The sequence below is a fragment of the Microplitis mediator genome, chromosome 10, assembly GCF_029852145.1.
Source record: "Microplitis mediator isolate UGA2020A chromosome 10, iyMicMedi2.1, whole genome shotgun sequence".
NCBI classification, from domain to species: domain Eukaryota; kingdom Metazoa; phylum Arthropoda; class Insecta; order Hymenoptera; family Braconidae; genus Microplitis; species Microplitis mediator.
In genome coordinates, this window is record NC_079978.1 from 2,673,484 (window position 1) to 2,685,241 (window position 11,758).

At 27.1% G+C, this 11,758-nt stretch overlaps 2 protein-coding genes across 4 annotated transcripts; both read left to right on the top strand.

Annotated features, from left to right (window-relative positions):
- The first annotated feature begins 1,056 nt into the window (after positions 1-1,056).
- Positions 1,057-4,683, top strand: LOC130675869 (probable pyruvate dehydrogenase E1 component subunit alpha, mitochondrial). 2 transcript variants are annotated; one of them, XM_057481759.1, is made up of 7 exons: positions 1,057-1,249; positions 1,521-1,538; positions 2,935-3,171; positions 3,241-3,459; positions 3,531-3,779; positions 3,890-4,138; positions 4,210-4,683. In XM_057481759.1, exons 1-7 carry the CDS (start codon positions 1,199-1,201, stop codon positions 4,393-4,395), a joined length of 1,209 nt encoding a protein of 402 aa, XP_057337742.1. In that variant the 5' UTR covers positions 1,057-1,198; the 3' UTR covers positions 4,396-4,683. The 2 variants fall into 2 exon arrangements, with proteins under 2 accessions (XP_057337742.1, XP_057337743.1); XM_057481760.1 differs by lacking the exon at positions 1,521-1,538 and having other exon boundaries at positions 1,061-1,249.
- A 152-nt stretch (positions 4,684-4,835) lies between these two features.
- On the top strand, positions 4,836-10,079 carry LOC130675867 (synaptic vesicle glycoprotein 2B-like). Of its 2 annotated transcripts, none has more exons than XM_057481755.1 (10): positions 4,836-5,379; positions 5,476-5,541; positions 5,622-5,783; positions 6,879-7,041; positions 7,158-7,279; positions 7,553-7,791; positions 7,896-8,104; positions 8,161-8,426; positions 9,448-9,735; positions 9,803-10,079. In XM_057481755.1, exons 1-10 carry the CDS (start codon positions 5,376-5,378, stop codon positions 9,856-9,858), a joined length of 1,575 nt encoding a protein of 524 aa, XP_057337738.1. In that variant the 5' UTR covers positions 4,836-5,375; the 3' UTR covers positions 9,859-10,079. The 2 variants fall into 2 exon arrangements, with proteins under 2 accessions (XP_057337738.1, XP_057337740.1); XM_057481757.1 differs by having other exon boundaries at positions 5,644-5,783.
- The last annotated feature ends 1,679 nt before the right edge of the window (positions 10,080-11,758 follow it).

Sequence of the window (11,758 nt, forward strand, 5' to 3'; positions counted from 1 at the left end):
ACGAAATCGACTCAGATACATTTTTTTAAGGAAATTTAATGCTCTACAAAAAAGATCTGATTGAAATTTTTCATCAGATGAACCGTTTCCTTATAATCATGCTTTGAACATTGGTATGATTTTTAAATTTGATTGTTCAACTTTGGAATTTTGTAATTCATGTAAAAATAAGTTTCCGGAAAAAGACAATGAATATTCTTGAAGGAAATTGAATGCTCTACAAAAAAAGTCTCTTAACAATTTTCGCTAATTCACTCCTTCAAAAGTTATTCAAGATTATTGAAGTCGTTTTACATAACTTCAACCTTGAATAACTTTTCAATACGATCCTGAAGTTAGCAGACAGTAACAAATTTTTTGATTTTTTGTTTCGACAAAATAAATTACAAAAAAAAAAAACTAAAAAAATGCACATGTAGAAAATTTAATAAACTATAGGCGCAATTTTTCAAAATATTTTTTTTTTTTATAGTTAATCGTTTTTAAAAAAATTCAAAAACTGTCCGACGTCTGCTAACTTCAGTATCATTTTTTCAATTCTTATTGTACTTACATTTTATTTATTTATTTAAAAATTTAAAATTTCAAATTGTCAGCTCCAATCACATTCGTATAAATAAAGTCATTTAAATAAAAATAAAAAAATTTGTCTTTATAAAAAACCATTATAAAGTGCTACGAATTCATTCACTTTACTGTGATTTTAAAAATTTCAATTCCAAGTTTTTTTTTCAAAATGTCAGATTTTTTAAATTTCTCGTTCCGCAGTTCAAAAAATTAGAGTTAATAATTCGAGCACAGGATTAAGATTAAGCCGGTGATATGTCAGATGAATTATTATTCATATTCAAAATCACTACTCAAGATCTCCAATCGGTTACCCAGAGTCATCTACTGTTTACTTTCCCAACTTGTTCCTTATCTAAAATTGATGATAAGAGTTACCTTCAAAAAGGAATACAGAAACAGACTTGCCGTATATGACGTAAACATATATATTTTTATCTATTCACTGACTATACTTGCAAACATATATAACCTATATATATTTATGTGGATATATATTTGCAAGTATTACATAGTTGAGCAGTGTCACAAGTGTGGTCGTACTAGTTGTCGATCAGGCGATTGATAAAACAAATTTAGAATAAGAATAAAATTTAAAAAGAATCTCATACTATAAAACGACCATACAAAAATGATGGCGAACTGTGTAAAGAATATTGGCCGTGAGGCTTCACGACGTAATGTAAGCTTTTAATTAATAACATTTACTCCGTAGTTAACAAATAATTACTATTTATTTTTCATTAATTATTTTATATTTATACTGCATATAAATTTATGACCTTCATGTACGTATTGAAGGTGCATTTGCTAGACTAACTATTATCAACATGACTATATATATTTAGTTATCAGTTGAATAAAAAAAATATTTTTTTCCCTTTATTATGGTTAAATCATCGATGATCTCTCTCTTGCCTTTTATTGCTTGACGAATCTTGGCCACGGGCAAGTTCGCAACATGGAACGAGGTAAATATACCTCTAAAATGTTATGTCTAAATGTACTTGACAATTAGCAATTTTATTATTTTTAAACAAAAAAATAAATAAAGTGTAAGTAGAAAAAGATTTAAAAAAATTCGTATTTTAATAATTTAAAAATCAGTACGCACTTTTTTTTAAATTTCATTATTTAAAATTTATGAACTGTTTCATATCTGTTACATTTACACTCATTAAAAATTTGAATTTATGATGAGTGTGAATGTACCTGACAGTTAACAATTTTAAATTTTGAAAAAAATAAATAAAATGTAAGTAGAAAAAGATTTTAAAAAGTGCGCTTTTAAAAAATTTTAAAATCAATACGCGCATTTTTTTAAATTTCATTATTTTGATTAATTTATTTATTTAAAATTTATAAACTGTTCATATCTGCTACATTTACACTCATTAAAAATTTGAATTTACGATGAGTGTGAATGTATCTGACAATTAGTAATTTTTAAAATTTTTAAACAAATAAATTAAATGTAAGTAGAGAAAAATTTTTAAAAATGCGCTTTTAAAAATTTTAAAAATCAATACGCGCATTTTTTAAAATTTTATTATTCTAATTGATTAATTTATTTATTTTAAATTTATGAATTATCTGATATCTGCTGCATTTACACTCATTAAAAATTTGAATTTATGATGAGTGTGAATGTATCTGAAAATTAATAATTTTTTAAATTTTTAAACAAATAAATTAAATGTAAGTAGAAAAAGATTTTAAAAAGTGCGCTTTTAAAAAATTAAAAAATCAGTACGGGCATTTTTTGAATTTCATTATTTTAATTGACTATTTTATTTCTTTGAAATTTATAAATTGTCTCATATTTGCTACAATTACACTCATTTGAAATTTAAATATATAATGAGTGTAATGTTACTGACAATTAGCAGTTTTTAAAATAAATAAAAAAAAATTTTTAAATGCGTACTTTGATAATTGAAAAATCAGTACGCGGATTTTTTTAAATTTAATTATTCTAATTAATTAATCTATTTATTTATTTAAAATTCATAAATTGTCTCATGTCTGGTACATTGACACTCATTAAAATTTATGATACTCAAGTTAGCCGACGTCTAATAATTTATTGAATTTTTTTAAAACTATAAATTATAAAAAAAAAATACGAAAATTGTTAATTGTCTTCTAATTTCAAAATCATTAAATGTTAAAGAATTAAATTCATTATTTAATAACGCACTTGTGTAATTTATTTATGTCGTCAAGTATTTTTTTTATGTCAGTGTTCAAATTTCACGCGAATCGCAAAATGTTTTTCACAAAATTAAAAATTTTATTGTTATTGTGATTTAAATAATAATCAGTTTTTTTTGTAATTAATGTAAATTATTAATTGATATGTTACAGATATTCTCAGTTTTTTCTGGTGGACGAAACAATTACGCAACAGAAGCTTCGTTTGAAACAAAACCATTTAGACTACACAAATTAGACTCTGGACCATCAACAAAAGTATCAGTGACACGAGAAGATGCTTTGAATATTTACAAAAAATTACATACCATTAGACGGATAGAAACAGCTGCTGGTAATCTGTATAAGGAAAAAATAGTCCGCGGTTTTTGTCACTTGTATTCTGGACAAGTAAGTTTTTTTAAAAATGATAAATAATTCCATTATCAAATGATATTTAATAAATAATTAATTAAATAGGAAGCATGTGCTGTGGGAATGACAGCAGCTTTACGGCCACAGGACTCCGTAATCACGGCATATCGTGCCCACGGCTGGACCTACTTGATGGGAATCCCACCAGTTGGAGTTCTTTCTGAGTTGACAGGCCGACAAAGCGGAAACGCTCGTGGTAAAGGTGGTTCTATGCACATGTATGCTAAAAATTTCTACGGAGGAAACGGTATCGTCGGTGCCCAGGTACTTGAATTAATCACCCGCGAGCTACAACGTCATTTAAATTTTCTAAATATTTTAAAAATAAAATTCAGGTGCCACTTGGTGCTGGAATAGCTTTTGCACACAAGTACCGTGGAGATGGAGGTGTATGTTTGGCGTTGTACGGTGACGGAGCAGCCAACCAAGGCCAGATATTTGAAGTTTACAACATGTCTAAGCTCTGGGACGTACCATGCATTTTTATTTGTGAAAATAATCAGTATGGAATGGGTACAAGTGCTGATAGAGCTGCTGCTAATACTGAATATTACACACGTGGTGATTACATACCTGGAATTTGGGTAATTACTTTACTTAATGTTAATTAGAGCCAATAAATTGACAATTATTTCATGACTTTGGTTAATTTCATGGCAATTTATACTGACAATTAATTGATTAATTAATTCAGGTTGATGGTATGGATGTACTAGCTGTCAGAGAAGCTATGAGATTCGCTATTAACTATTGTACATCTGGTAAAGGTCCTCTTGTAATGGAAACAATGACATACAGATACAGTGGCCACAGTATGTCAGATCCTGGCACCAGTTACAGAACACGAGAAGAAATCCAAGAAGTTCGACAAACTCGTGATCCAATTACTGGCTTCAAGGAACGTATTCTTAATGCAAATCTTGTTTCTGCTGATGACTTGAAGGTTTGTTCAATAAAATTTTAAAAAAGTCTGATAAAATTTTGATTTTATTAAATAATTATTATTTATTACAGCAACTGGAGTCAGAAATAAAGAAAGAAGTTGACGAAGCCGTGAAAGTCGCCAAGAGTGATAAAGAAATCGATGATCACGAACTGAGTGCTGACATTTACGCCAACTGCTTAGAAAATGAAATTCGCAGCATAACGCCATTTACTCCACTGAAGCACAGCAGGATTGGACCCGCCGTCAATGCTTGAATCATATCGACAAATATTTTATAGTTAAATTTTTTAAATAATTTAATTACTAATTAATTAATTGATTAAATAAATTAACACGGCGTACATCTGGTCGTGGCATCTTAGCTGGTGCATTAAATAAAAACAATAAATCTCTCGATAAAAACAAATCGACATAGTTAATTTAAATAAATTATTTTAAAAAATGTCAGTCCCTTGTCCGCTAGATCGAAAATGTATAAATAATTGAACCGATTATCAATTGAATTTAAAAAATAAAAATGACTGAAAATTTATTACTTACAATGACTTGGTAATTTGTAGAGTATACCTGTAAAAATATAATTACAGTAATTACTGATTATCGTTTGTTGAAATTAAGTTAAAAGTCAATGACATTATCACTCGTTGTCGACTTAATTTAATAAAAAGTTAATTTATTTTTCCTGCCACTTGAATTTCTTAAAAATTAAACATTTTTAAGCATGCGCATTAATTTGTTTAAACATTTAATAAAAAGTCAATGTGGCGTTTTCGTTCTTCGAAATTAAATAGAGAACGAAAGCGAACTTTCTATCAAAGTGAAATTAAAATCATCATTTATTGACATTGAATAAAAATAATATTTTATTCAGTTCTATTTGTTGTCAGTTAAAATAATATATGTATTGTATAAGTTGATAGATACAATATTGTCTTACATTATGTAAAAGAATCTGTGTATAAGAATGTATTGGTACGGAAAATTGTTGCTCTGTTCTTTAAATTACAACGAATAATACCAAGACATAAATAGAAAAAAATACTAATTTCCGGATGGTAATGAAAACGATATGAGTAAGGATTTTTTTTTTCGTCAGGATGTGGGGGCATAAAAAATTATCGTGTAATATCATCCCATGAGAGTTTTTGTCATCAGTAGTTTCTGGACGGTCGTAGATGAATATTTAATTTTTTAAATATATTTATAATTCAGAAAACTCGATTATTTTATCGCAATGGGTAAATTACTTAAATTACCACAGTATAAAAATTTATTTTACAATATAATTAATTCGCAGTGAAGAATATTTGATAATTAACAGTTTGAAATTTCAGATAAGAAAAATAAATCAGATATAAAAAATGAAAGTGTTGATTTCGAAACGGCTATTTCATTGTGCCGTGAGTTTTTAGATAATTTATTTAAATGTATTACTTATTGTTTAATTTTTTTTTTTTTTTTTTTTTTTTTTTTTTAATAGAATATGGGAAATTTCATTACAGTATTGTATTATTATGCGGTCTTATATTTTTATTTGGAGGATGTCAGAGCGGAATAAATGCTTACATTATTCCCGCAGCAGAATGTGATCTTAACTTAAACTCTCATCAAAAAGGACTCATCAATTCAGCATTTTTAATTGGTAAAAATTAAAATTATTCATTAATATACAAATTTTTAACTTGACATTTTAATCACATCTTTTTATTTTAAACAAGTTTTCTCAAGTTCATCTTCAAAGTCATTTTAAATCCCACGTGACTTTATTATGATACTCAAGTTCGCCGAGGTCTAATAATTTTTGGATTTTTTTTAGAAGCAATGAATTATAAAAAAAAATATTTCAAAAAATTGCACTTATAGATTTTTAAATTTCTTACATGTGCATTTTTTTTTTTTTTTTTTTTAATCGATTCGTTGGAAAGAAATCAAAAAAATTGTTAATTGTCTACCGGAGTTACTGATGTCTAATAATTTTTGTATTTTTTTAGGAAAAAAAGTCATTTAAAAAAATTGCACCTTTAGCTTTTTTAATTTCCTACATGTGCATTTTTTTTTTTTAATTGATTTGTTGAAAAAAAATCCAAAAATTGTTAATTGTCTACTAACTTCAGCACCATTATTTTACGATACTGAAATTAGTCGATCTAATAATTTTTGTATTTTTTTAGAAACGATAAATCATAAAAAAAAAACATTTAAAAAAATTGCACCTATAGCTTTTTAAATTTCCTACATGTGCATATTTTTAGTTTTCTATTTTTGTAATTGATTTGTTGAAAAAAAAAATCCAAAAATTGTTAATTGTCTACCAAAGTTACTGATGTTTAATAATTTTTGTATTTTTTTAGAAACGATAAATTTAAAAAAAAAAAATTGCACCTATAGCTTTTTAAATTTCCTACATGTGCATATTTTTTTTTTTTTTTTTTTGTAATTGATTTGTTAAAAAAAAATCCAAAAATTGTTAATTGTCTTCCAACTTCAAAATCCCACTTCATTAATTCAAATTTTAAAAACAATTTACACTACGACTGAAATTTAAAAATATAATTCTCACTGATATTATTTTTATTTTTATCCGTCCATGCAATGGAAGAAATGACATTACTACTTTTTTCTGTCAATAAGGAATATAAATTTGTCTCGAGTATTTTTTATCATCTAACAAAACACGTATAAGAGTTTATAGACCGTAGACATGAGAGTATTGATAGGAAATATATTTTAATTTAAGGCGGTATGTCAAGTTCATTTCTTTGGGGGATATCGGCTAATGCTTATGGCCGGAAGAAGATTCTTGTTGGTACTTTATTAACTGATAGCCTTCTCACGTTTTTATCGAGTCTTTCTCAGAGCTTCGAGGTTCTCGTTGTCTTCCGAGCACTCGCTGGTTTTTTGTAAGTCTTGTCCCCACTTGTTGATCCATCAAACTATTTATACTCATATATATATAATACACATAAATATATTTTATAATTACAAAATATAAATAATTTATTAATGTTTTTAATAGAATCGGTGCTCCAGGTTCATTAATTTATAATTATCTCGGAGAATTTCATCCGTCTAAATTACGCGTTAGATGCATTTGTATCATCGGTTTTTGTTGGACATCTGCTTCATTATTATTACCAGGTAATAATTAGTATATTAATAATTAATAACAAAATATTTAAATGAGTGTGAATGTAGCAAACATCAGACAAATTTTAAATTATTAATAAATAGAGTAAATAATTAATAAAATAAAATTTTTAAAAATGCGCATTTGAAAAATTTTAAAATTAGTAAGTGCAATTTTTACAAATATTTTTTTTTAAAATTATTTACTCCATTTATTCGAAGTTTTAAATTTGTCTGATGTCTGCTACATTCACACTCATAATATTTAATCATTAATTTTTTTAGGTCTCGCATGGTTTATAATTCCTCTTAAATTTTCATTTGAATTCGCGGGTTTTATTTTAAATTCATGGAGGCTTTATCTCGGATTAATCGGAGTTCCAACTTTTATCATGGGATTTATACTGACGATGTACCCGGAAAGTCCAAAGTATTTATTATCTCGCGGTAGAAAACAAGAAGCCCTTGAGATTCTTGGGCAAATCTATGCCGTCAATACTGGACGAGACAAGTCCGACTATCCTGTCAGTACATTTTGAATTTTAAAACCAACCAATTATAAATTTTTCCTCAATCTAATAGTCCCGGTCAACAATTACTCGACTTTTTCTTTTATTAATTATTCAAGGTCAGGGAATTGAAAATATCCAGTGATGAGATTGATGACAAAAACGCGTTGGCTGTTATAGCTGCGGATTATTGTGATGATCAGTCTAATTTACTTGTCATAAAAAAACTTTTAGCGGACGCATGGCGACAAGTGATTGCTCTGACGTCTCCTCCTTTAGTAAAATGGGCTGTCTTATGCTGGACTATTTATTTTACTAATTTATTTGGGTAAATATTTTATACTCACTCGGAAAATAATTAATAATAATTATGATTGTAATTAGATGGTACGGACTCGGCATATGGATGCCGGAATTACTGAATCGGTTTGAAAATTTCTATCTTCTTCATCCAAATGTGACGACTGCAAGTATAACTGAGCTGGTATCGTTGAACACAACGTCTACAGCAATACGTAGATATGACTGTGAAAACCATAGTATGAATGAAAAAGTATTTATTAACACATTAATAATAAACGCCGCATGTTCAATAGGAAATATTATGTGTATTTACTTATCTAATCACGTTGGACGACGTACCATCCCCGGTAATTATTCTGATGATTAGATAATCTCTGTAATTATTTATCAATCTATTATTTAATATAATTGTTTATTTTTTATATTTACTAAAAGCGCGCGAATAATTCAGATTACGAATTTAAATATTTTAATTACATCGACCCGTTTTCAAATTATGGGAAAAATTTTTATCAGTACGTTATTGTAATCAATTTTTTATGATCACGTTTGATAAAAATTTTATCGTCGAGCTTTGAACCGAATATTTGAATTTCAATTGAATTACCCGCGTAAAAAAATGGATATTCATAATTATTTTATGATCTAAATTTCATCCCGAAACTCAGATCGTGACACAAATATGACTTTCATCATGAATTTGTATCAACAACTTAAATCACGACAAAATTATGACTCAGTAAAATTTTAATCCGAAGTTAATTCACTAAATTAATTTTATAAGCGAAACTGATTTACGTAAATCAAGGACTTGATAGAAGTTTATTGGTAATTTTTGAATTGATAAATTTGACAAAAGGTTTAATTCAGTAAAAATTCAGTCAAGTTTCTATCGAAGTCGTCCCAAGTCCAATTAAAAGACGTAATAAATTAATTTTATAATTGATACTGATTTACTAGACGAAAAGTTGGAGTAAATTTGTCATGAAAGTCATATTTGTGTTACGATCTGAGTTTCGTCATGAAATTCAGATCCAAATTTATTATGAACAAAATTTTTTTTACACAGGTAGAGGAAAATTTAAGATCAATTCCAAAAATTACGAATATTTGAATAATTCGTAAGCTAAAGAACTCGAACCCACACTGAGGTTTTTTTTTTTATAAATTTTGGACAATTTAAATAAATGCGCGCACTAATTTCTTAATTATCTGGATACGAATTTTTAAATTTTTATTCACATTCGAAAATTCAAAACTGATAATTGTCAGTTTACATTCACACTCATTTTCTTATATTAAAATATATAATATTAAAGTTTCCCGCAAACTCACCTTATATTTATATCTTTTATTTTATTTGTACAGTAACAACATCAATGGTAGCCGGTGCAGCGGGAATTGCTTTGTACTTCGTTAAATCACCAACACAAATCATAATAATAGCTGGTATATTTTCAGTAGCAATGACTGCCGCAAATATTGTTTTGAATAGTGTAATTGTTGACATATTTCCAACTCATGTTAGCGCACTCGCGATGAGTATGAATTCATGTTTCGGGCGCATTGGTGCCATTGTTAGTAATATCGCATTTGGATTACTTGTTGACGTCAGCAGCGAAGTACTCATTTTTCTTGTGGCTGGTACTATAATCGGTAAGACTGTCACTAAGTTAATTAATTAATTAATTGACTAATCAATGATTAATTAAAACATTTTCAGCGGGTGGTCTGCTGTCGTTTTTACTGCCGCTAAAAAAAAATCCTAAAATAGTGTAAACTTAATGAGTAAATAAATAAATAATTAATAATTAATAATTAAAAGTAAATAAAAAATACAAACGTTTTAATAGTTAATCTCATGTATATTTTTTGTTTAAAAAGTTTTTTTAATTTTTTTAGTTTTCATAAAAATCAATAAAATAATCCAGTCAACTTTGTTTCATCTTACATATATATACGTCATTTGTTTTAGTATATTTATATTTTTTTTTTAGTCATCAACTGATACACCAGATAACTAGTAAATGTAATACTAGTGATCTAGGTACATTGCGCGTGCCGCAGTCAACTCGATTTAAAACTTATGGAAAATAACAATTTTTTGTTAAATTAAATAAAATAAAATAAAATAATTAATCCGGGTTTAACAAAAATAACACCCGGTGCAATTTGTTCGTAATCGCATAATCACGTTTCGTTAATTAATTATTTTCGTCTGGCCTATTGCTTTTTTTTTTAAATTTATTGCCGCCTTAAATTCGACACATCGCATTAACCGCGATGACGAACAAGACTATCGGCGCAACTTTAATTTCTTTTTCAATATACACATTATTACTCTAAACTGTTATAAATAAATATATATGTATATATATATTTATACGCACAATTAATAATAATATTAATATTTATAATAATAATAAGAATAATAATAATCAATAATAATTAATAATAATCGTAATTGTTACTATCAATATTAATATTAATAAACCATACAATATACAAGAGTAATCCGCCTTGTTAATTAAATATTTATATGAATAAAAAAATTTGCGGACAAATACATTTTTCTTTCCCTCCTTCATATCATTAATTTTTATTTTCATTATTTTGTTGCAACAATTTATTTAAATTATTATTAATACTTAATTAAGTATAAATTTATTATTGCATTTTATTCCGATGACAAACGTTTTTTTTGGCAGGTATAAAAAGTCAAGGCATTAACATTTAATTACAATTAGTCAATTGAACATTAATTATAGTTATTATAATTAATAAAAAACGGAGGGATTATTTAATTTAACATTCGTATAATTATACGGAAACGGCGGATACCAGAGACTTTTATTATAATTTTTAAAAATTGGGTAAACAGGCCAGATTTACAAGGGCACTGTTCTCTTAGGTATTTTCATATTTGTCTGTTTTTAAATAATTATGTCGAATACGTTGCGTCACAACGCGTTACATTGTTTATTATTATTATTATTATTTATTTTATTTTTCTTCTAAAATTTATCACTAATCTGAGATGACTTGACGTCATTATAATAATTATCAACATCATAAAAGGCACAATGTTTCACAGAGACAATTTTCAAGCTGGACATTTAAAATTTAAAAACTATTTTATTTAAATTAAAATTAAAACTTTGTTCATAAATACAATAAAATAAATCTCCCGCGTTTTAAAACAACAAACACAAGTTTTTTTTTTTTTTTTAATACAGTCTTAAATATTTAAAAACTATTGCCGATTGACCCGAGTTAAATAAATTATAACACGGGCCTAAATACCTGAGAGCCCAAGGTCTCGTCCATCAAGAATCTTTATGCCGAGTATGGAACATACTGGACATCAAGTGGCTGGACGAGACTCACCGAGTACTCTATAGGGAGTTTTCTTATATTTTCTATCTATCATTCATTATTATTGTTATTATTTAGCAATGGCACGGTGACGCAACTCAACCAGTTTTTAGTATTTATTTTTTTTCATTATTTTCCTTTTATTATTAAACTTTATTTTATATCTACCTATATATATATGTATATTTATATGGATGAAAGCGCAAACCATACATACATCATGTATGCGATACAACAACAATATCATACAAATAAAACAGTCACGCGCTTTTTAAAATAGTCTCAAGACGTTCAGAAGGCAAAA

What these genes read in the sequence shown, in the direction of transcription:
- LOC130675869 (XM_057481759.1), top strand. Translation starts at nt 1,199, where the DNA reads ATGATGGCGAACTGTGTAAAGAATATTGGCCGTGAGGCTTCACGACGT. An exon ending in ACGGTATCGTCGGTGCCCAG is followed by an intron (nt 3,460 to 3,530) that starts GTACTTGAATTA and finishes AATAAAATTCAG; the next exon opens with GTGCCACTTGGTGCTGGAAT. An exon ending in TTTCTGCTGATGACTTGAAG is followed by an intron (nt 4,139 to 4,209) that starts GTTTGTTCAATA and finishes TATTTATTACAG; the next exon opens with CAACTGGAGTCAGAAATAAA.
- LOC130675867 (XM_057481755.1), top strand. An exon ending in CGAGCACTCGCTGGTTTTTT is followed by an intron (nt 7,042 to 7,157) that starts GTAAGTCTTGTC and finishes TGTTTTTAATAG; the next exon opens with AATCGGTGCTCCAGGTTCAT. An exon ending in TGTGGCTGGTACTATAATCG is followed by an intron (nt 9,736 to 9,802) that starts GTAAGACTGTCA and finishes AAACATTTTCAG; the next exon opens with CGGGTGGTCTGCTGTCGTTT.